The following is a 24044-nucleotide window of genomic DNA, read 5'->3' on the forward strand; positions in this document are numbered from 1 at the left end:
GCCTGATCCGAATGAAACTACCAGCTTACCCAAGAATGTTCTTTAGAAATGATAGAATCAAGGCACCCATCAAATTATAATTAAATACATTTATTTTCATTGCTTTTCAGTTACATTTTAGTTGTTGTTCCTATGCATTCGCTTAAATTTTACACAAAGTACACTTTAGTGATAGACAAATCGGTTGAGTATATGCACTTTCATTTGTATATGCAGATAATAAATATACGCATGCCTGCAAAAGTGCCTGGAAACATGTTTACTTGAAGGAGACTTTACATTCATATTTTTTATTGTTTGTTTTTTCAGTTGTTTGCGTGGAAAACAGTTATTCTTAAATATTTATGTGTATATCGAGAAATGCACACAACTTTCTTAAAGTTTATTATTAATCATCATTTGAAATTTTATGTTAAACATATGCAATGGCATTTAAAGAACTGACTTGACTTTTGTGGTACTACGACGACTTACAGCAAAATAGGCGAGAATTGCGCTCTTTTACACACATGCAACTTGGATTGTATCAAAAATACTTTATACGGCTCATTTACATAAATTTGATTACAAAAATATTTATCTTAATACCGTTAACACAAAAATACTTTATGGATTTTGGAAAAATATTCAATTCTGAAGTATATGTAATTTACAAGAATTTTAACAAATGATAAAACCATACGGTTATATGCCAAAGTTTGACTGTGTGTTTGTGTGTATATTTATATATATGTAAAAGGTATATATGCTTTATGCCCAATCCTTTTTGATCTCGAAGGTCCAGTCCCATTTCAAATGTATGTGCTTATCATCATCCGTAAAGACCGATGTTACCGAATAAGTGCCACGTGAGACCATACCCGAAGGCGCCTCTTCGGCCGGCGTCAAGTAGAATTGTATTTCCTTTTTGGGCGGATACGAGCCAACCATATGAGTCATCTTATCAACTGTGTGCGATAGAAAATTGTGAATATCCATTAGTTCTATAGGTCTATGTTAATTAGCTGATTGGATAAGTTCTTACCCACAACTAAAAGCAACGCAAAAAACATCCGAAAAGGGTGAATTGAAAGGCGTTAAATATACAAACAAGTAACGCATTAAATTTACAACTAACACATTATTATTGCAAATATGGCAAATGTTATAAACAAAATGTAAGCTACACTGCCCAGACCACACAGCAGGGCCGTCCCATTAAAGCCTCCGTTACGCATTTCGACCGTGTGGCTTCAACAAAAGTAGTTCAATTACTAAACGGCACCATTCACCAATGGCCGAGTAAAATGCATATGCCAAGAAGGCCTTAAAGTGCAACTGTAAAGACGAACTGAGTTCTATATAGAACACAAATTCAACTAGTGATGGACCATAAAATGCAGTGAAACCGATACGTGGATCGTATTTGTAAACCAAATGACAAACATTCGAAAGAGTAGATAAAATCCACAAAATGGTGTTTGAAATGAGTTTATGACCGGAAAAAGGGAGGTAGTCTAATTGCGTTTTGACTGCACGCTATTTATGTACATCATACATTTTATATATGAACAATTTGAAACGACTACATCTCAAGGTTAACTAAATTTTAGTTGAGTCTCTTATAGTAACACTTTATTCATAGTACCTTTAGCTTATGTAATTATTAATTAAAGGCAACCCAAATCATCAATAATTGAATACTAGTTTAGAAGTCAGCATAATTGCTTATTAAATACCATAATGCTTTCTATAATCAGCGACAGTTTTCACACTCACCCGGCACACCCATGCGATAGGTCTTCTGCACATACTTAAGCCCGTGCACAATTTCGCGTTGAACAATAAAATCAATGCGCACCTTGTACTGAACACCTTCCTTGATCACAAAGAGCTGTATAAGGAAACAAAGAGAAAAAATACGTTAATTTTGGGTAAGTCTGTGATATGCGACGTTGAGATTTACCTGTTTTTTCAACTGACTAATATCGCCGCTTAGATCCAATTCCATATCGTCACGTCCTTCAACGACAAGCGCCAATTTCTTGACAATCACCTTTCTCAAGTCGTTGGGATCTATAAATGAAATTAAGAATATAAGTTATAGATGGATTTCTAGAACTCCCTTCCTCACACTTACCAACAACTATCTTTTCGGCTTGTGCCGCACCCAAAAGCGCCTCTTTATAACGACGCAAGCTCTCATCTTCCTGATCGGCAGCCATTATCTCCTCAATCGATTTTACTGGGGGCGCTTGATAGTTGGCATCATGTACATCTTCATCATGATGTCCGTCTTGATGTTGTTGCGTCTCTGTTTCAGCCATGATTTTTAGAGTGGACTGCGGAAAATAAGCGTTCATGTAAATGTGCACGATTTAAAGAAATTGTAATTTCTCACAAAAATATACTTTAATAAAACAACACATTAATATTGGTTATCAAGAATAGCGTTGAGAATGCGGGCCATGAATAATTCATATTTTTCTAGCGTTATATATGAAAAAAATCCAATGATTCAAATCAAAATGAGGAATCAAATAAACAAGAAAAAGAACAATAAAAGAATTGTAGATAAAGAAAATTATAAGTTTAATGAATTAATAATTTAAAAACGCGAGTAGCCTATATTTTGACAATATTTTTAGATACATTGGGGTAATTATTTTAAGTTTGGAATTAAAATACTTGCATAAATTCTGCAAAAATAACAACCATAATATCCATAATATTTGAGATAAAGGACAGAGTTTACAAACATACAGGGCATTTGCTAATACATCAATATACAACATCAAAATTCCACAACTATAAACGATTTTTTGTTGGAAATTCAAATAATATTAATTTACAGTAAAATTTTGTTTTGTGACCGTATCTTATCGGAAAATATTTGGAATGATATAATTCTTGGTTGGTAAGTTGAAAGCACTTTAAAAATAATGATAATATATATGTATGTAACTATATCAATGAAACTGAACAGCGCCTTTATGTGTACATCTTTATACTTATTTGTTGGCCTTTTTTCATTCAACTCAATTTTTTCTAGAATATGTATTGATTAAATTCCAATTATTAACGCTCAAGTGAACGGCGTTTGGTAGCGTTAATGCCAATCAGGCAGCCAACGCCGAAACACTCAGCTAGCCACATACAAGACGCGCCAACCAAATACGGCCCCACAAAGCAGATAAGGCAAAAACATATTCCCAAACATACACATATGTATATACACACACTCATAAATATATACATATGTATATGTATGTGTGCCTGTATATATAAGTATAAAGGGTGAGAGACCCGCATCGAACAATATTGACCACAATGGGTGACTGCTGAACCCCCGGGCCTCACTTCCCTCCGACACGCCCCATTGTGTTATATATCTAGCTGGTGTTTTTGTTTCCATTATCTTGGGCTGTTATTGCTTTTCATTATCTAAATACACGTCGCCCGTTTGCCTTCTAACCATTTCCATGTTCGTATGCTTGTGTATATGAGTGTGTTTGCGTGTGTAGAGCGATTTTTCCAATTATAACCCGCCAACTGTACGGCTTAAAGGGTTTCCTTGACTGTTTGTCGAGGCTTGTTTTGACCAAATACAATATATACATACTAGAGATGGGCACGGGCCGGCTATTTTCGGCCCGACACGACACGGCCACGAAATTAACTTTTAGAAACACGCACGCGCACGCACGACGAAAATTTTTCTTAACACGGCCCAACACGGCCCAACACGAACTTTTTATATATTAACAAGAAAGGAATGCTAAAGTCGAGCAGGCTCAACTCTTAAATACCCTGTACCACCCCACAAAAAAGTAATTAAATTAATTTAATTAAATTAATTAATTAATTTAATTTAATTATTTAACTAAATTAATTTAATTAATTAACTAAATTAAATATAAAATATTTCATGCATGCATAGATACATTTACATTTACATCAGAATCGTGCCTTATGCGTGTTTGTGTACTTGTACATATGTATGTATGTGTGCATTGGGCCTGGTTATATGGCTATAACTTTCTTTCCGATCATTCTTTCATAATGAAACTTGGTATACGGATATATAATTACTAACCTAATGTGACTACCAAATTTTAGTTCAAAATTCCAAGAATTACGGGAGTTATAGAAAATCGTTAATAGGGGGGGAGTGGGGGGGTGGATCAGAAAAAATGAACAAACTCGTCCTTTCTCGGTCTCAGGAGAATCTGTATACCAAGTTTGGTTATTCTAGCTCTTATACTTTCGGAGATCCTTGCGTTCATACAGACAGACGGACAGACAGACGGACAGACAGACGGACAGACAGACGGACAGACAGACGGACAGACAGACGGACAGACGGACATGGCTATATCGACTCGGCTTGTCATGCTGATCAAGAATATATATACTTTGTGGGGTCTACCAAGCCTCCTTCTGTGTGTTCCATGTGCACTCGCACAAAACTAATATACCCTTGTACCCTTTGGGTACAGGGTATAAATATACAAATTTAAAAAAAAACAAAAAAAAAAATATATATATATATATATAAACATTACAAATTTTTATTCAGAAAGATTATGTTATCAATATTTGAGCTAAGAAGCCGAGTACGTCGCTCATTTAAAATATGTCCAGAAGTGGAAAAAACTCGTTCGCTTGTTGCAGAGCTGACAGGGATATTGAGTATATGCCTTGATAATTGCCTTAGCATTTTAAATTTTGTTGCTTTTTTCCAGAATGTTAGCACACAAATTCCTGGATCAACAACACTACTTTTATAGTCATCTATTTCAATATCCATTCTTGACCTGTCCAATTTAATTTTTTTTTTTTTTTTGAATTATTAATGTCAAAAAATTCAGAAAAGTCGTGTTGACTATTGGGTGCTTCGTTTTCTGATTCAAGTGTTAAATCGTTATTTAAGCTATCATTTATTTCAGCTAGCATCGATTTTAGTGTTCTTTCGTGTTTCCTCGTGCGTGTTTTGTCGTGCCTTTTTGGCTCAACACGAACACGCACGGCCACGCACGAAATCGGAATTTACAACACGAACACGCGGGCCCACGCGTGGCACGAAGTGCCACGACAAAAAACACGGCCCGTGCCCAACTCTAATACATACGTATACGTAATGTTCCGATGCATGTACATATTAATTTTAAATGTTATTGTCAAGCTGTTGTCGATTATTCTGTTGTTGTTGTTCTTGTTGTTATTGTTGTTATTGTTACTTTTGTTGCGCGCCGTCAACGACAACGAGATAATAAAAATGTATTTTTATACAACTCATGTGAAATTTGTTTATTATTGCTGGCTATGTCCATGTAGAGAATTTTAGATTATTATGTATACGCTCATACATACTTACGTATGTTCATAGTTTTATACACAGTTTTATACACAATATTCCAACAAAAAAAGTGCAAAAACCAACGCAAACATTCTCAATGGTATTCAAAAGGTAACACAAAGAAAATTAATTGAGTGTGAATACAAGAGAAGGCAAAACCAATAACAAACGCAACATTTAATAACAATTACCAAAGAAAATGTTCAAACACACAGTTCGCACAACGATTCGACCAACAAGGTAAATAAAAACCAAGGAGGCGAACCAGCAGAAAGCAACAAAAACCCCCGCACATCTACACATTTAATATGCATGTACATATATGTACATATGTATGTATGTACACAAATAGCATACAGAATACCCCCCGCCAGAGTGTTCAAAATCTGATGTGAGGGGATTCAAAGAAAAGTGTGCGCCGATGACGCCGACTGCTAGTGCGTGTGTGATAAAGAAATGCACAGAAAAATAGCCGCGCCGCAGAAGTCGCATGAATCACAAACACCAATACACATGCAAACGCACACACGCACACTAAACCGGCAAAAGAAAAACTTTTGGCTTATTGGCGCACAAGATTTTAGGAGTGGTTGCTACTTAACATACGTGTATATGAAAAGATATGCAAATGTGAAGAAAAACATAATTCACATAGATATAAATAATAGCGTTATTGAATTTCGCTGATACATTTCACACATATTTACATACACACACACACAACGTCAATATCGCTCACTCACCTTTAAGGTTTTAAATAAAGTTGCGTCTAATAGAAGCAAAATATCACTACTCACAAGTTTATATGAACACACGCAACAATTACAATTGATTTTGTTAAATAAAAGCAATTTTAAAATAGATAAAGCGGAAAAACACACAGCGCAAACAAGAACGACGAAACACAAGTGATGAACTGAAAAGGCGGACTGCCAACTTGTATTTACAAATCACACTTAACTGGCCCCTTTAAAGCAAGGTGGCAACACTGCAAGACACAGCTGTTTACTGATTACTTCATCACCATCTATCAAGAAGGAAAACAAGCTGTGGTAAGGACATTTCGACAATATGCAGACGTCACAATATCTAAATCAACTACACACCGCTGATAAGTTGGCCGAGGAACCATGGCCCGAAGATGCCACTCTCTATCAGCCATACGAAGCGGAACAGATTCTGTTGCCGGAAAACGCGAGCTGCCTGGCCGTAAAAGCCTACTTAAAAATGTGCAATTTACCCTTTTCGGTGCGCTCCTGTGCCAATGCAGAGCACATGTCACCGGGCGGACGCATGACTAAATTACCATTTATACGTGCGGGCGCATTTATATTCGCCGAATTTGAGCCGATCGTCAATTTTGTGGAGCAGAAAGACATGGCGATTGGAAGCTGGCAGGACGAGGATGAGAAGGCCGATATGCGTACATACGTCTCGCTTGTCGAAAATATTTTCACTATGGCCGAGATGTATGTGAGCTTTAAGAACGAGCGCGTCTATAAAGAGGTGACTGCCCCACGAAACGGAGTTGTCTTCCCCTGGCCATTGAACCTGATGCAGAACTATAGCAAACGTCGAAATGCGCTGCGTTTACTAAAAGTCTATCAATGGCACGATTTGGAAATAGATGACGTAATTGAAAAGGTGGCCAAATGCTGTGAGACGCTCGAGTACAAGCTGAAGGAATCTCCCGAAACGCCTTTTTTCTACGGCGATCAGCCATGTGAATTGGATGCCATTGCGTTTGGTCACCTGTTCTCTATACTGACCACCAACTTACCTAACATGGCATTGGCACAAACTGTCCAACAGTTTAAGCACCTGGTTGAGTTTTGCCGCTTCATCGATGAGAAATACTTTCAGAGGAGGTCCTTAGAAATTAGTTAAATAGCTTCAAATGCACACGCTTGCTTTCATACACTTGTAGTTGTTAAAGCAAAAGTTTTCACGGTGCCTAAAGAGTTGCTTTTTATTCTTTATATATACATATCCGTAAATACTTAAATGCAAAACCAATGAACAATTTTTTTAGATAATTAATTTGCTTTAACTCGATGACCATTGCATTGTAAAAATGTATTTTTCCGCATTTCAAGGCATTTTTTACTTTGCTTTTTATTCCTACCTATACGCTTTATCACGTTGTTTGGAATTTTACTTGAAAATTGCAAATATATAGTATATGCCATATACTCGTACATACACTTAACCAATCTTTTAAAATACAAACGGTGAACTTTATTTTCCTGACGTACTTGTCTTTCAGCAACTAAATTGCGTTCGTTGGATAAATCAACATTTGGACCAGTCGACAAAGCATAGAAGCTTGGATCTTTATAAATGTTATCATGTGTTATTGTTATAATATAATTACTGTCTGTTAGTCTACGCATAAAATTGGAAAACTACTTTCCACACTACTATTTTAAAGGGATTGACATTCATGCTAGCGGAAATAACATTTCAACTGAAAGGAATAATTTTAGTAAGCCTGAAGTTATAGTTGTAAGCCCATCTAATGGCGAATTTCGCCGGATTTCGTATACTCGAAGATCAGGGGAGCTCAATGTATTTATACCCAATATATGAATAAAATGATGTTGAAGTACTGAAGAGCGTCATCTCAGAACATCTTTCGATTATTTCCATAAGCAATATTCTTTCGTTCATTTTAAAAAATCGGTTAATACCTTTATGGACGAGGATTTCCATCAAAAAATTTGTGATTCTAGTTTTTATTTCTCGAAATTTACGCATATAATTATTGCTACAAACTCTTAGAGAGCCTGCAAAGACGTCTGCATTATCAGCAAAATATGTATCTATCAGTGGGGCCTTTCGCGCCTCCATTTTTCCCTTGAGATAGAAGGTGTGTCAGTGCCCGCGTTTGGGCACGAATTAAACAATATTTTTGCACTATAAAAATATATGCAAATTTTTTATTATACGACTTGAATTCATTTGTTTTTAGATGCTAGCTTGTGTGGTGAACTAAAGTGATAAGATGTATGTATGTACTGTACGTACGTACTCGTAAGTAGATCGGGTGTTTGCGTTTTAATTGCCCATTAAGCTCGCATCATTTTTAGGTCACTTACAAAATAGACTCGCTTAGGTTTAAAATTTTGTTATATACTCTGCGCTAATTACAATTTCAGTATGCCTTCAATGGGCCAATAATAATATAGAGACCAAAATGTACATATACGTAATTATTTTTGATGATTTTGTCATAATAGTCACTTTAACTAATATAGTATGTAATTATAAAAAATGTATTATATCATTGGATAAAACACAAAAATTGTTGCATGAAACATGGTATTAACAATTTTTAAGTATTCTTTTAGACGTCGAAATTCTACAAAATTAACTACACATTTTTGACATTATTATTTATGTAAGTGGGGGTAATTCCATAATCGAGTGAAAACTTTTTGCTTTAATTTTTTTTTTTTACAAATTTTCAACGCTATAAGCTGTTATATAAGTGGCTAAATGTGCCAACTTTTCAATTTACACACAAAATAATAATTATAATAAAACTGATGATATTTTTGTATGTATAATAATAATGAATTTTAAAACATTGCCCCAATTGCAAACACAAACAGCAAAAACGTTGCTTAGGTGCGTCAGAAAAACAGAAAGTCGCGCTATCGAGTTACTTGTATACCAGCGATCGAAAAGAGCGGCAACGGCATTTATATCGATGTGGACGTCAGCCGTCACATTTGTGTCAGCGCCTCTCGTATTTGGCCGGCATCGAGAGTCGCGTACGCAGTCCATGCGCCTGCGCAGACGTTGTGCCCCCGCTCCCACCCCCTCCCGAATTGTTTGCCTTCATGTTGCTATTGCGCTCCGTTGTAGAGCGTCGTCGAGTTATTAACCGTTTGTTACTATTTGGCAGTGAATGATGGTTGTTATTGCTTTTGTTGCTTCCGCTGGAAATTGTGGAATTCCGTGTCACAGTGCTGCCGCCAACTCCATGATCACTATATCGCAGACGTTTGGTCAGAGCTCCAGCGGGAGATGCGTTGTCTGGACATGGGAAGGATGGTATGTGGAATTAGCAATGGCTTGAAAATTTGAACAACGAATGCATTTCATATTTTTTCTCTAACTAGCTTAGCTTAGGGTCTGGTCAGGCTCTCAATTGGCGATAGCATCGGCGCAGATTTGTGTGGACGCCGCTGCTATAATTTCTACAACCTCAACATCATCAACATCTTCATCTTCATTATCATCGCCATCTTCAACCTCATTAACTTCTTCATAATCAGGCACATCCGACATCGACGCCATTGACTCCCCTTGTTCCACATCAGCCATTGCTGCTGCTGTTGCTGTTATTGTAGAGTGTACGCCAAAAAAAAACAAAACAAAAATAAAATCAAAGAGAAAGAGAAAAATTTGACACTTTGGCCATATAGTTCTTTTTTGTTTGTTAAGATTTTGAATTGGAAATTTTGAAGATTTTGTTTTTTTGTAACGCTTTTTTTCTGTGGATATGACGACCATGACTGACTGACTGGTGAATCCAACTGCCACGATAGTGAGTAAGCATGTAAGTGTGTTTGTGTGCTGTGTATTTATACAGTAGCCAAGCATTTAGTAATAGCATTCAATATACTTGTATTAACGTTTGTAGCAAAAAAGTTAAAGAACATGTTTAAATTATGGTCAACCAATTTGTCCAGCTTCACAAGTATGTCATACAACTAGATTTATTTTCGACTGGTCGCTAAATTTAAGGTTATTTCACTGGTTCTCATATTAAGTTTCTCAATTTCAGAGAATTATTATATTGGCATTTGTTCTTGCTATTTTCTATTTGAAAAACGTTAAAGATTTATCAATCCTGTACATTTATCAATCATGATTGAAAAGAATCGAAATAGACTTGAGATCATAGAACCACTAAACAGTACCTAGAATTTTACACCTTAGATACTATATATGGATACATACATCGTTATTCAACTAAATGTGTTAATTACGCAAGTAATTGCTATACTATCTTTGGATAAAGAGAGGTCTCACTAATTTTAGTGTTTCTCAGGGTTCGAAATTGGCTTTCGATTTCAATGGATTTAAAAAAAAAAAAAAAACATTGAAACTTGAATCAAGAAAAATAGTCAATGGCGAGTTCTAAATATATTCCGAAATACTGGTACTCCTTTTCAATACACACACGTGAATTAATAAATACTTGTAATATATTTTTTTGCCGATGCAACAATTCATCTGCTTTGTACCAATTGCTTGTTATCTCTCATAAAATTCGTAGTTAAAGTTTCAGTATAACTCTCAATCGTGGATTAGATGTGGAAGCTATGAAGATGAAGCTCCGCATGATAGTTATCGAGTGCTATTATGATAATGATGATGATGGGGATGATTCTAGTATTATTGATTGTATGTACGAGGAATTCGCTGACTATGCAACTAATGAATATAGAAAGAGCAGATACTAAGAGGTGGTCGACATCCTCACCGCTTACCTTTTGCACTGAGCTTGCGTTTTGGCAAGGTGGCGCTTCGACTTTCCGGTGCACTTAGCCTTGCTCCGCTGAAGCTTCGTTTAAGTCCATGATCCGAACGACGCTCGCGCATGTTAGCCAACGGCTGGTCGGCGCTCTTCTTCGCCACATTCTTGCTGTTGCTAGTGCCAGCGGCCCCATTTCCAGCTGTGCTGTCCAAAGATACTGTTGACGACAGTGCCGCAGTTGAGGATGAGGTGGCTCGTTTAATATTAGCCGGCATGCGCTTTGGTGGCTGCATTGCGCCAGATGCGCCACTTCCACTGGCAGTTGCAGTGGCACCATCGCCTGCACCTGACGCAGTGCTCTGCTTTTGTGGCGACTTATGTTTCTGCTCGTCCTGCTTCTTATGCATGCCCACTTCCAGCCAGTACTTAAGTTGCGCCTCACGCTGTCGCTGCATCAACTCCTGACCGGCAGCGTATCTGCTCAAGAGCCCCTGCAGCTTCTGCACAGTTTTGTAGACCGTGTCCGCTGCAATCAGGCCGTAGTCGAAGAGCGAACACATGTGCAGAATAAAATTGCGATAGAGATTCTTGCGCACAATCTCGTGCCCCTTGGCATCGAGGAACATTTCACATGCTAGTGGCAGTTGACAGTCGCCGACGAAGCCGTTACGCATCACATGCAAATTCCACAGCTTCATCAGCTCCTTCTCGCCCTCATTGACATCAGAGAACTCGTCAATCATTTGAATGGTCTTTTGACGCAGCCAAAGCGGATCACTCTCGCCCTCAGAGTCAATATCCAGCTCTTTAGGATGGACAGGCAGGCAAGTCTCCGTGTGATGGTATAACCTGAAATTAATCGTTATATTATTGAGTGGCTGAGGCGAAGTAAGGAACTGCCTTAATTTAATTGATAAAACAATTGTTAAAACAACAACGCATTGTTACAACAATTTGGCACAACATCTTTCGATATTAAGAAACTAAGATGTATATAATAAGAAGCAAACATATATGGATCTTTAGATCAATTTAATATTTCTATTTCTTGAAACGATATATTTCTTATCAAATAAGCATTTATCCAACTGGTTTGTTCACTTACCTATTGTGGCCAGTAATGTATGACCGTTGGTTGGTTATGTCATCCTCATCTAGCTCCAAAAACTCATCAAGACACGTCTTTTGGCGACGTGGTCGACACACCATTAAGCTAGTCACCGATGTGCGACGCACGGGACCACAGGTGCGAGCGAAAGACGAACCTGAGGGTCCAGCCAAATCGTAAGGTGAGCCTGCATATGAGCCATCGTATGCATCATTGATTGTCACATCGATGCGAGCCCCATTGCCCGCTGGCTGGTAGGTGAAGTTGAAGCGTGCGTGACAAAGCTTTAAATGCTTAAGCAGGGCATAGAGACGCAGACAGTCTAGACCACACCATGGGCAGTTCAACTCCTGGGTATATTCCGTTTGCTGACGCGTATTGTTGCTGTACATGAAATTGTATACGATTTGAATGTGCTCCGGCGTAGATTTGCAGATGACGCCGTTGTTATTGCCATTCTTGTGGCTGCAATTGTTGTTGTCAGCATCCACATCGAGTGCCGATGTCGTGTAGTTCAGATGCGTGACGTAACGCTGCAGCTCCGGCGCGGCTATGACTGACGGTAGCTCTTCATTGGACAGGGTCAAGTGGAATTTTAGCATGGGACTCTGCTGGTACACGTCGTATGTCAGCGAGAGGGGAATGTAGCTGTCCGGCATGGTCTCCCAGGTGCATTTCTTTGGTGAGAAGGATTTAATGCTGGACGAGTTGAGCGGTTGCAGCATGGCCTCATATTCGCCCTCGGTAATGAAACCGCTGGACTTTTCATAAAGTATCAGCTCGGAGCCATACATCTTCTCATTGCTGCGTGAGCGTTTGTTTGGTGTGGCTGCTGCGTGTATGCAATTATTTGTACTACCAGAACTGATATTATCAGTTATATGGTTAGAACCCACTTACCTGCATTCTCATCGTTGCATGCCGCCTGCAGCATCTTAATGCGAAAGAGCAGCTTGTAAAGCGTATGCTGCTCACCCATTGGTCGCATGGTTTGTAAAGGTATGCTGATTGTGGCATGCTCGCCAATCCGCTCCTTCGGATTATATACGATTTGCGAGCTCTTGCTCTACAAAACACAACGGGACATTATCAAACAAGTTAGTTGTAGGATAGTATTCAGACACTCACCAGCAGCTCCTGAAAGTCCAGAGTGCTATCCTTGCGCTTACTGCGTGTTATCTTGTACAGTGTGGTCTCCACGCACACATTTTCTCCCGCCTGGCAGAGGAGCTGCTCCTGCAGTTCCAGCTCCGTTTGTTCCGACTTGAGCTTCTCGTGCAGTGAATCGTAGATTATGTGCAGGTAGTTTTGTGTCACAGCTTCAGACTTTTGCATTATTCTGTCCAGTATGGAGTTGATTTTGAATGTCGCGCGATTTTTGTTGTTTCGCGACATCCGCTCCTTCATGTAGCTAAGAGTACGATTCAAAAAAATTGGCTGCAACAAGCAAAATGGCTTAGTTGTTGTGGCAAGGAAATAGACCGTAAACATATCACTTACGTTTGTCTCATGACGATTTCGTAGATAGCGGTAGATCTGCGTGGGCTCTAAAAAATGAACAACAATTAATTGAATGCCAACACATCACTTGCCTTACATACTTTCAAATGCCTGCAAAAAGAGTTCCTGCTCTTGTTGATGTCCATTAAGCTTAACGGATTCAGCTGTTGACACATTCACAGGCACAGCCACCCCCGCCACCGAAGCAGCCGTTGGCGTCATTGCCCCACCATTTGTTGCAGACGGAGTTGTTGGTGTACTTGCACAGCCATGTTGTCCGTTGGTCCCATTTGTGTTAACTGCAGTGCCAGAGCCATCTGGACTTTCCTTTTCGCGTTTTTTTGTTGGTGCCATTGTGCAAACGAGTGTGGGTGTCTGTGTCTGGACTATTTGTCAAACGCCGCTTGCTCACTCCTCACACACATGCACTCACACCCAACCGCACACTTCGCTGCTGCTTCTGGTGCTGCCCTTACCGCAAGATTTTTGCGCTCAATACGGCTGCACTGAAGTGTTAGCACATTTTTTACATATGCATGTTGCGTTGGCGAATCAACATCAACTTTTAAATATTTTCGCGTGTTTAGTATGTTTTTGCTGTTTTCTTTTTCGGCGCGAAACCTTCTGCTTTGTTGCAGCGTTACTGGTGTTGTTAAGGACGCATTGCACGTGGAGCTGCCAACCTAGTGATCTTCAGTGTTGTTAAATGGAGACAGGTCTTAAGTTAACATAGCGTTAACAGCACATAAGAATATGAAAAGTATTTCTTAACATAGCAGTATATATAATATAACTTTTTATATGCATCGATAACGATAGGAAGACTTCGATTTTAATTGTCGCGTGTGGTCGCATGCACCTGAGAGTAAATCAATTGCAATTGTATTGCATTTTATTTGGAATAACGTCCACAATACATTTTTTGTAAATACAGGTGTGTAAAATAACGAGGTTGCGTTTCTGTAATATGGTTAAAAGCATGGAAATATAAGCCCGCCAATAGGCGGTCTTAACATATACATATACACACACTGACACATTCATAAAATATTTATATTGTTTTATTATCTTGCAGCAAATTTTTTGGCAAAAGTTCTAAAAACTATTGAATAAAATCGAACAATATGGACAAAAACAGTGCAGCGTTGTACAAAAAAATGCAAACTGAAGTAGAGGCTTATCAGAATCTCCAGAAGGGTAAGAAAACAAAAATGAATGAAGTTTTTTGCTAAGAAATGTAAATATTTATCCCGCAGCTTGCGTTAAGGTGGTCAAGCAACGAGCACTTCTAGAGAGCCAGTTAAGTGAAAATAAGTGTGTGCTGGACGAACTCAAATTGCTTGGGGCGGAAAATAAAGTCTACAAGTTATTTGGCCCTGTCATGGTTAAACAAGATCTGGATGAATCTCGTCAAAACGTGGGCAAACGCATAGACTATATCTCCAAGGAGCTGAAGAATTCAAATGATTCTCTCGAAACCATGGAAAGGGATATGATGAAGCATCGTGAAACAATGACTAAGTACCAACAGCAATGGCAGGTGGCGGCGGCCATGAAGTGAACTATTTATATTTAATAAACAATGTGTACGATTTATGCACATTTTATTTATCAAGCTAGCAGTTCATTCAATGAGGGAGCGAATGATATTCATCCACATAAAAAAGCATTTAAAATAAAGTTGACAGAAAAATGTGTTGTGCCAGCTGTTTTGCCAGATGGGTCAGTGTATTATTCCACCTATCGATAGTAGGTTCCTGTGAAAATCGACATAAGCTTCATATGATTATCGTTGCTTTTTATTTATTTATGTAATGCATTGGTATTATGATTAGCATTCAATGTGTACAATAAATCACATTAGACAAGCACTGAAGTTACATCTTAAAATAACAAAAACGACAACATTTCGAAGGATAGAAGCTTAGACAATCGGTCACACCGGTATTCGAATAGGAATATTCCCATGACCGAACTTTTCTAAATTCAAAATAAGAAGGCTTTATCCGCCACAAATCCTAAATATGTATATATACATACATATTGTATATATAAAACATTTGCTTTAATGTATCAATATGTTTTCTTTTTATTTTAAACAACACAGTTCCAGAAAGAGGCCTAATTGGGCGCACTAGAACAAGTCCGTTGCTACGAATATATTTCGCGGCAAGTAAAATTTTTACATTTCATCCGTACTTGTACTCATTTTTTGCGATGTCACTCTGAGTATTTCGTCTTTCATTTTCAAAGGGCATGAAATACTTGCGATACCAAGTAATATCTTTCGAACACTTTTTTGTGCTTGAATCAGAATTGCCACGAAGAGCAGAATTTGTTTAGTGCCTGATTAAATTAATTACAAAATTATATTTTAAAGACAAACACTAATAAAAGCCAAGCGCGATGGGCTCGAGTCAAAGCGTGCATATACCTGGCGGTGGCACCGAAGGTATGTACATAAACAACCACGTATGCGGCCCAATTAGAACCAATCACATATTACACACATACAAATGCACCCACGTACACATTGAATAAACATACTTTTCTTTTGACCATACAATACAGGCTACCACGTACTTAAAGTCCAGGACAATTCACCGGGCCAGAAGGCCGGCTTGGAGGCATTCTTCGACTTTATCGTGGCCATAGCAGGCACCCGTCTCGATCAAGACAACGATATGCTGAAGGAGTTGCTTCGGCAGAATGTCGACAAGGCAGTGCGACTGACAGTATATTCGAGCAAAACGCAAACGGTACGGGAACTAACGTTAACGCCCAGCAACAACTGGGGTGGTCAAGGCTTACTAGGAGTTAGCATACGGTTCTGTTCGTTCGAGGGCGCTAACGAGAGTGTCTGGCACATACTGGAGGTGCATCCGAACTCGCCGGCCGAGCTAGCTGGCCTGCGCGCCTATAGCGACTATGTAATTGGCGCCGACGCGATACGCCACGAGAATGACGACCTCTTCACGCTGATCGAGATGCACGAGCAGCAGCCGCTGAAGATGTACGTCTATAATCTTGACGACGATGCCTGCCGTGAGGTGACGATCAAGCCAAATACTGCCTGGGGTGGTGAGGGCGCACTTGGTTGTGGCATTGGCTATGGCTATCTGCATCGCATTCCTGTTCAACCCGCTCCACCAGCACCAACGGCATCCACAGCAGCTGCGCCCGTAGCTGCGACCGGAGCCGCAACTACGATAGGTGCTCCAACAGTGGCCGCAGCGAGTGCCGTCGTGGCACCAACGCTTCCATATATACCGCCACTGGCAAATACGTTCGGCTCAACAAATGCCGAAATAAAGCCGCCAACTATTGATCCTCCGGCACAGAGCCTTTTTAAGGCCTATTTCAATCCTGATGATGGATCGGATCCAGTTACAGCAGCTCTAGAAACACAAAGAGGTGCCGATGGGCAGTCTTCTGCCGTTGCAGCCTCCCCATCTGAAATAATTTCACCACCACCGCCTGCAGAAACAGCTGCAGCAACCGCAGTCACTGTCGCCGCGCCAGGACCCATTGCTACACCGGTTGTTGCAGATGCTCAGCCCGTTCCACCACCAGCTAACATCTTTATACCCGGCGTTTATGATCCCACACAGTACGGCGTGAGCACAAATGTGAATGTCGGCGGCATACCCGCCGCCCAACTGCCCTATCCCGAAGCCACAGCGGCAACATTGCCGCCGCCACCCGTGCCCATGTTCTCGACTGCATCGATGCCGCAGCAACAGCCCTACATGACGTCACCTATGGCGCTTTCCTATCCCGCTGCCCCTACCGTGGCATCCTATCCCCAAGTGCAACCTTCGATGGGCGGACTGTTTCCCACGCAGCCAACCCCTATGCCTCCTCAAATGATGCACATGTTCGCGCCTCCGCCGTCGCAATCGCCGCAGTCTCAGCCGCCACAAGTGCACAACAGTGAGGCTGTGGCAACAACTCAAGCCAATTAGATAGCTGTGGACCAATAACTAAGGATTCCGTTATTCGCGCTTTAGACAAAACGTTATATCGTTAAGTTTTTCTGATTATTATTAACAATGACCTCCCTTTTTGTCTCAATTGCTAATTTGATACTATTATATATGCAATAAATAAAAATATGTATGTACATTTTAAAACTCATATATATTCACAATTGTGTAAAGATAAAAATTTGGTTGTCCTTTGATTTGTTTCATATGTACCTACACTTTTATATACTTATCTATATTTATCATCGAATAGTTACCAAAATTGACAACATTTTTATACAGGATCTTTATATATCATATAGCCCGAAACGTCGGTCGGCTGGCCGAGCATGCAAGAATATATGTAAAGCGAAACGTACACGAAATAAATGAATATCACAAAATTGTTTTTAAATTAGCATTTTGAATGTCCTTTTTTTAATAGTACCTTAGGAAATCAAACACCCCCGAAACTTTCAGTGTGCTTCTCTATTTATATTTATGAAACACTACATAACAACTTAGTATACCAAACATGTAGTTTTCGTTGAGGTCCCTGCAGTCAAAGTGGACTGCTACTTCTAAAAAGTATTTTGGAAGTTTTCTTTAGAAAGATAGTACAGATCGTAAAAAGGGAATGGATTATTCAGACCCCTTTCCTATGAAATGCTAATACAGGAGTAGAATTTCAGACTTTGATGAAAAACTTCATCGCAATAATCCCATAATGCTCCTGTAATTCCATTGGCAAAGAAGACTACAAAAATTCTAGATGAGAAATTTAAGCAAGGAGCCACTTGTAGCTAAATTGATAAGAAAATAGGTGGGTTCTAATGTCTTTGTATTGTATTATTTACATCTTTTTATTGGATACTCTACTAGGAAATTAAAAATAAGAATTTAATGTAGACAAAGTTCTAATTATCCTTTAAATGAGCCAACCCGAAGAAATGTGCAAAGCCACATATGATACTAATCAACAGCAGACCCGTTTGATACATCATTTTGATGACAACGTTTGATTCCGGTCGTTCTTTTAGAAGTGATCTTAAAGCCAGCTCTATTACAATATTGTTTTAAGAAAAGTTTCATCAGCCAAGTGAGGTCAACAAAGCATAGCGAACCATTTGGTGCTGCTTATTAAAAAGTTTCCTTGTTTTCCGTTTCATGGACAATAATTTGTCAACCGAGACGAATTTAAAGATCATCAAGGCGCCATATTAGAAGTGGATTGCATTCCAACAGGGAAACGAAGCCGTGGCAGGCCTTATGTACTATAATATACAAATATAGACACAAAACATTTATATATATGGCTATAAAAAAACACGAGAATTTAATGTTCCTATTAATTAGTTAACCTCTTTTTACAAATAGCATTGCTAACAGATTCAATAGATGTGCTCAATTGAAACCAATATTTTCTGATGGCATTGGGGGTCAAAAAGGTACAAGATTTATTTATTTGAAATTTCACAATTATTGTTGGTAATTAAATTCAGCAAAATTGTAATTTTCACTTTTGTCTCATGATAGTACGGATACAATAGTTAGGCAACAAACTGCAACCGACTTTACAGATCACGCTCAACATATTAAAAATGAAAAAAGGAAGAGTAAACAATAAATGGTAAAATTTTATTTTTTTCTTTATTTAGGTTTATTTTATATCCAATGTTGGAGCTATCTGGTGATTCCGAGTTTTTAACATTCATAAATGAAGCATAAAAAATTGCTAATCATAAAAAATATATTTGTTTCTGAGTTCGTTGAGATGAATTTTGTTTGCCGAAAAGGCTGAATTACCTGCTTTTGTAAGAACTAATTTGTTTTTTTTTTAGTATCTTACAACCTATATTAATTTGTGAATAAAACTGCGTACACAAAATGTTACGAGGAAAACTTAGTGCCGTGCTTTCAGGAAATGTTTTCTGTTAAATTTTACGCAATGTCATTTAAAAATTTGTGGAGTAATATTATTAAAATTGTTGTAAAAGTTTCTTGTGTGATCAGTTCTTTAGTATCCTTGAAAATATTCTTGGGGCAAATAACAAAAGCTTTTCCAAATGTTTCGATATAAGTATGTAATTTGTATTTATGAAGTTTACGAATACATAAAACGGAGCAGTTAGTTAAGCGGTTTAATTCATTTCCACACTAGGTGATACACTTTTGCAAGGGATTGGGAAATCTCGCTTGGCCTTAAACAATAGATTTAATGCATCTGATTAATTTGTATCTACTTGACAAAATTTGGGTTCTTCTTCAGTATGACGAAGCCCTCCATGACGGGTGTCAGCGAGATGTACTCATCGGTGGCCAGTTCCGCACGCTCGCCAATGGCAAGGAGCACGGGCGTTGTATGCGTCTGGAAGCCGGTAATAGTCTTGGGCTTACCAGCCTGGCCCACAACATCAATTGCAATGCCAACGCGCACGGGGACCTGCAGCTGATTGAGCTCCTCATCGAACGTAATCAGCATGCGCGCCTGCATGGCCGGAACCAGTGTATAGAGCAGATAATGCGAACGATTCAATATTAAATTCTTCACATCCAGCAGCGATACCAATGTGGACATTAAACCAGCTACGGCCATCGGATTCATTAGCTGCCGATCGCTGTGATATGGACTTAACGACAGAGTGCCTTTTCCCAAGTGCGTCAAACTCTGAGCGATGCGCACCATAAACAGATTGCTAGGATCCTTGGAGTGATATTGTGCTAGCTGGCGCAACATTGAAGCCAGACGAGCATTATTAGTGCCCGCACCAACCAGACCCATCGCAAAGATGGCATTGTGTGCGACCTCAGCGTCGCTATCATGAGAGAATTTGCTTAGCGTGTCCAGTATATTAAGCTTAGGATTGGAGGCGGAAATTAGGCCCAAAGCGAGCGGTACAGCACGGCGTATAGCGGGCTCACAATAACGCAATAGATTGCCGAAGGAACGATAGGCCATCTCGGCACCAATGTCTTCACCCATAGCAATCAGTGCAATGCCCAGCACTGCAATTGACTGCGTGGCTGAGAGATCCTTCTCACGCTCTTTTTCCTTTTCCTTCTCTTTTTCCTTCTCCTTCTCCTGCAAGCGAATTTCTTCTTTAGCTTCTGTGCAAACTTATGATTCAATGGGTACTTACCTTATCCTTGCTCTTATCTTTCTTTCCCTTCTCCTTCTCCTCATCCGCATTAACCGTCTCGTAGTGATCGGAACAAATGTGCAGTAGCTGTTGAATCTTGAGCACATTGCCCGTGCCTGCATAGGCGCAAATGTCAACCATGGTTGTCGCCATAGAGCGATATGGCTCCTCCAACACTTCCAATGTCATCATTACCGCCTCCGTAGACTTCTGCCGTCCTAGGTAAAGCAAGCCGAGACCTAACCATAGAAAACGCGCATAGGTGTCCTTCAAGTCGGCCTTTGTTAGACCCATTATCGTTTGCAGCAATATTTCCGTGATTTCGGCATTACACGAGCCGACACTAATTAGACCCAATGATAGCGAAGTAATGCCTAAGATCTCGACGCTTGGTGTCGTCTTGCCATTACTGGCAAAGACAGCCTTCAAGGTATCAATAACAATAGCCCGATTGGAACCAGCATAGGCAATGCCTAGACCGAGGATGGCACCAATACGCATGCACGAATTCTGATTCTCAATGTAGTCGGAAAGCAACGCGTGGGCCGGATCCACCTCATTACGTATTCCACAATTGACAATACCACAAGCAAGAAGGGCACCCGACTTGATGTTATCGTCGGTGGAGTAAAGGTATTTGTCAATCATGGTCAGACCACCATCAACATCCCAGAGCAGGATCAGACCCAACGAGGCTGTGGCTGATAACATGCCATGCTCCTTGTTCTTGTACAGCCATTTATTGCCGTCTTCCGAAAGCAGCTTGTCCACACCAAAGCCGGCATTGACAAAGCCATTAACAAAACTGGCTGCAAGATTTTGCTTGGCAGAATCCACCTGCAGAAAAACATGAAATAGTAATAATTAATTGCTAGCTGAAAGGTATTTTAAAATTATTTATACACACGCAAACATACCTGTATGGACGCAAAACGCGAACGTGAATTATCCAAGTGTGACTTGTAAATATCCTCTGGTGTCTTCGGCTCCATAATGTCCAGCTCACGAGCCAAATTGAGGAAATGTTTATTCAGGTTGGCATTAGACATAATCTCCATTAGATCATCGTAATCTGGCAGAGATTCGTCTAACTCCAAGCACACCTGCTGCCGCGCCAACATAAATGCCAATTGCTTTTGCATAGCCGGTTCCTTGGGCTCCTTGAAAATTTCGCCGATTTTGCCCATGTCATTGAGCATTAATGCCAAACGCATTGCTTGTGTGTGCTGGTGAAATTTGCGTGCCAACTGTAACGCTGTTTCCAATATTATCGTATTATCCGGCTCTGGGACGTATGGGTAACACGACTGTAGATAAAGGCAGACACGGGGATATGCCGACTCGTCGACGTATTCGCTCAACAAATGCAAATGATCAATTTCAATGAGCAAATCGCAAGCATCTGCTTCGGCATTATGCTCCATGTTGTACGGTATAATCTGTTTAACCAACTCAATTAGCTGCGTGCGAAACTCACCCGTGGTGTCGTGATAATGGGTTGAAATTTCGCCCGATAAATGACGCACATACTCATGACCCCAGTCGCCAATTTTTTGCGTGCGATCGCACAAAAAGCGATAGGCCAAGCAATCTTTGCCACTACCCATAGTCATAGAGAGCACCGAGATAATATCGGCGCACAGCTGGCGCGTCTGCTCGTCAGGCATGTGTTTGTAGACATTCTTCATGGTGTCGTAGTGGGGGCGCATGAATTTTAAAGGCTTAGGCACTGATGTCATTGATGTGGTAGAAGCGCGAATCAATTTTGCCATCATTTCCAATGCGGGCTTGTACAATGCCTTGTCGTTCTCCTGCAGCCGCTGTACCAATAATTCCAGCTCCTCCTGCAATTGCTGATCCTCATCGGAAAGCTCGGGCTGTTCCTTCTCCTTTGCGTCATCCTTTTTAGCTTTCCCATCTTGCGCCAGCTGCTTGGCCTTCAATTCCTTTGGGTCGCCGCCAGCACCAGCGCCACCCGGGAGCTGTTTCTCCTGCTTGGTTTCGCCAGTCATGGTTTTCGATTTCGCTAGCGATGTATTTTGGACTGCAGTGTTACTAAAAAGCACTTACTTGCTTTGCAAATTTGTTCTATCAAAATTTTAACGTATTAACTTCAACAAAATTTATTAAATTGGATTTGTAGCTCTGCGTCCTCGTCTCTTTTTCTTTTTGCAGAATTACAAAGCGCTTTTTCATCTGTCAAACGACATACGTAAAGGAGTGTTGGTTCATGACAAATAATTTTTCGTTTCTTTTCAGTACTGCTGCAATCTAAATAGTTACATCTATGTATTATCGTTATCGATAAATCAACGGCAGCAAATTCAATAAAAACCGGCACACATGTTTTTGTTTATATTCTGGTTTATATTGGTTTAATAAAAACAAAATATGTTGCGTGGTACACAAACAAAGAATAATTTATTAGACGGCGGCACCATTGCAGAGCAATTGTATGCTACGCCCAAGGACTGCGAGGATATTTTCGATAGCATCGAAAAGCCAAGCGCGTTGATCGCCACGCCGCGGCCCACATGTGAGTTTGATATTTTGTTTTATCAAACGCTGTCTTCATAGTTATTTATTTTACAGTTATACGCTCTGGTGTTTTGACAACAGTGCGCGGCTCCGCATACATGGAGTATGGCAATACCAAAGTGCTGGCTATTGTAGCTCCACCGCATGAATTGATGCGTGCAAGTGCACGGCGTGTAAACATGGGCGTTCTGAATTGCTATGTAAATTTTGCCGCTTTTGCCACCGGCGAATTGGAATCTGCGCCGGAAAGAGAGAGACACCTTGGTAGCATGCTAACCAAGGCCCTGGAGCCGGTGGTGTGTCGCAACGAGCTACTTAACTTTCAGCTCGACATACGCGTGCTCATACTAGATGACGATGGCTGTCTTTTGAGCACTGCTATTAATTGCTGTGGCGTAGCTCTGGTGGAATGTGGCATATCTACATATGATATAATAGCCGCCTCCACAGCGTGCATATATCGAGACCATGTTTTCGTTAATCCAGATGCTAAAGTAGAGGAGTTGTTGTGGCAGCATAGAGGCGGCAATGCTTTAGTGGGCGCTACGGCAGACACTACGTCCACACCGCCAGTTGTCCGGGAGCACGGTCTTCTAGTCACGGCTAGCATGGACACTTTTGAGCAGATAGCGCAGTGTCAACAGTGTGGTTATCTTAAACCAGCAACATACGCGCGCCTGTTAGACTGTACATTGGAAATAAATAAAAGTTTGCGAGAGCTTATTAAGAATACGATTAGGGCCCGCGTCAAGGAGCAGTATGCTCTTGACCTTCGTGAGCAAGCAGAGAGCGCGCAGGAGGATGAGCGCCTCAAAACTGTCATCGAGAGCCTCAAACAGCAGGGCCTGGACGAATTCATACAATCGAACATTAAAGAGGATCCCTATACGAAAAGATAATTACTAGGATTGTTTTGACCGAAAGAGGAAAATAAAATATCTTTTAATAGATTTTGCGCTTAAAT

At 40.0% G+C, this 24044-nt stretch overlaps 7 protein-coding genes across 11 annotated transcripts; 4 read left to right on the forward strand and 3 right to left on the reverse strand.

The window, feature by feature from the left end:
* Positions 1–274: 274 nt before the first annotated feature.
* Positions 275–6227, reverse strand: LOC115623165 (rho GDP-dissociation inhibitor 1). Of its 2 annotated transcripts, XM_030517379.1 has the most exons (6): positions 6082–6227; positions 2120–2321; positions 1946–2055; positions 1759–1873; positions 1025–1030; positions 275–947 (listed from the first exon to the last, which is right to left on the reverse strand). In XM_030517379.1, exons 2-6 carry the CDS (start codon positions 2304–2306, stop codon positions 751–753), a joined length of 615 nt encoding a protein of 204 aa, XP_030373239.1. In that variant the 5' UTR covers positions 2307–2321; positions 6082–6227; the 3' UTR covers positions 275–750. The 2 variants fall into 2 exon arrangements, with proteins under 2 accessions (XP_030373239.1, XP_030373240.1); XM_030517380.1 differs by lacking the exon at positions 1025–1030 and having other exon boundaries at positions 6082–6225.
* LOC115623166 (probable prefoldin subunit 6) lies at positions 2867–15134 on the forward strand. Of its 2 annotated transcripts, none has more exons than XM_030517383.1 (3): positions 2867–2896; positions 14513–14634; positions 14694–15134. In XM_030517383.1, exons 2-3 carry the CDS (start codon positions 14562–14564, stop codon positions 14996–14998), a joined length of 378 nt encoding a protein of 125 aa, XP_030373243.1. In that variant the 5' UTR covers positions 2867–2896; positions 14513–14561; the 3' UTR covers positions 14999–15134. The 2 variants fall into 2 exon arrangements, with proteins under 2 accessions (XP_030373243.1, XP_030373241.1); XM_030517381.1 differs by lacking the exon at positions 2867–2896 and adding an exon at positions 14264–14371.
* Positions 6375–7951, forward strand: LOC115623164 (metaxin-2). Its single transcript, XM_030517378.1, has 2 exons — positions 6375–7206; positions 7605–7951. The coding sequence occupies exons 1-2, from the start codon at positions 6410–6412 to the stop codon at positions 7609–7611; spliced, it is 804 nt and encodes a 267-aa protein (XP_030373238.1). The 5' UTR covers positions 6375–6409; the 3' UTR covers positions 7612–7951.
* On the reverse strand, positions 8381–14225 carry LOC115623161 (polycomb protein Su(z)12). Of its 3 annotated transcripts, none has more exons than XM_030517375.1 (7): positions 13539–14225; positions 13438–13484; positions 13066–13374; positions 12838–13003; positions 11935–12766; positions 10843–11678; positions 8381–9379 (listed from the first exon to the last, which is right to left on the reverse strand). In XM_030517375.1, the coding sequence occupies exons 1-7, from the start codon at positions 13789–13791 to the stop codon at positions 9078–9080; spliced, it is 2745 nt and encodes a 914-aa protein (XP_030373235.1). In that variant the 5' UTR covers positions 13792–14225; the 3' UTR covers positions 8381–9077. The 3 variants fall into 3 exon arrangements, with proteins under 3 accessions (XP_030373235.1, XP_030373234.1, XP_030373236.1); XM_030517374.1 differs by having other exon boundaries at positions 11935–12769; XM_030517376.1 differs by having other exon boundaries at positions 9236–9684; positions 11935–12769.
* Positions 15135–15725: 591 nt separating the features above from the next.
* On the forward strand, positions 15726–17806 carry LOC115623162 (Golgi reassembly-stacking protein 2). Its single transcript, XM_030517377.1, has 2 exons — positions 15726–15889; positions 16009–17806. Exons 1-2 carry the CDS (start codon positions 15844–15846, stop codon positions 17400–17402), a joined length of 1440 nt encoding a protein of 479 aa, XP_030373237.1. The 5' UTR covers positions 15726–15843; the 3' UTR covers positions 17403–17806.
* Positions 17807–19469: 1663 nt separating this feature from the next.
* Positions 19470–22725, reverse strand: LOC115622239 (26S proteasome non-ATPase regulatory subunit 2). The gene is made up of 3 exons (XM_030516136.1): positions 21460–22725; positions 20543–21379; positions 19470–20484 (listed from the first exon to the last, which is right to left on the reverse strand). Exons 1-3 carry the CDS (start codon positions 22552–22554, stop codon positions 19642–19644), a joined length of 2775 nt encoding a protein of 924 aa, XP_030371996.1. The 5' UTR covers positions 22555–22725; the 3' UTR covers positions 19470–19641.
* Positions 22726–22875: 150 nt separating this feature from the next.
* Positions 22876–24043, forward strand: LOC115622586 (exosome complex component MTR3). The gene is made up of 2 exons (XM_030516580.1): positions 22876–23078; positions 23135–24043. The coding sequence occupies exons 1-2, from the start codon at positions 22934–22936 to the stop codon at positions 23977–23979; spliced, it is 990 nt and encodes a 329-aa protein (XP_030372440.1). The 5' UTR covers positions 22876–22933; the 3' UTR covers positions 23980–24043.
* Position 24044: the final 1 nt, after the last annotated feature.

Source organism: Scaptodrosophila lebanonensis, unplaced genomic scaffold (genome assembly GCF_003285725.1).
Source record: "Scaptodrosophila lebanonensis strain 11010-0011.00,11010-0021.00 unplaced genomic scaffold, SlebRS2 tig00000043-arrow-pilon, whole genome shotgun sequence".
NCBI lineage: Eukaryota > Metazoa > Arthropoda > Insecta > Diptera > Drosophilidae > Scaptodrosophila > Scaptodrosophila lebanonensis.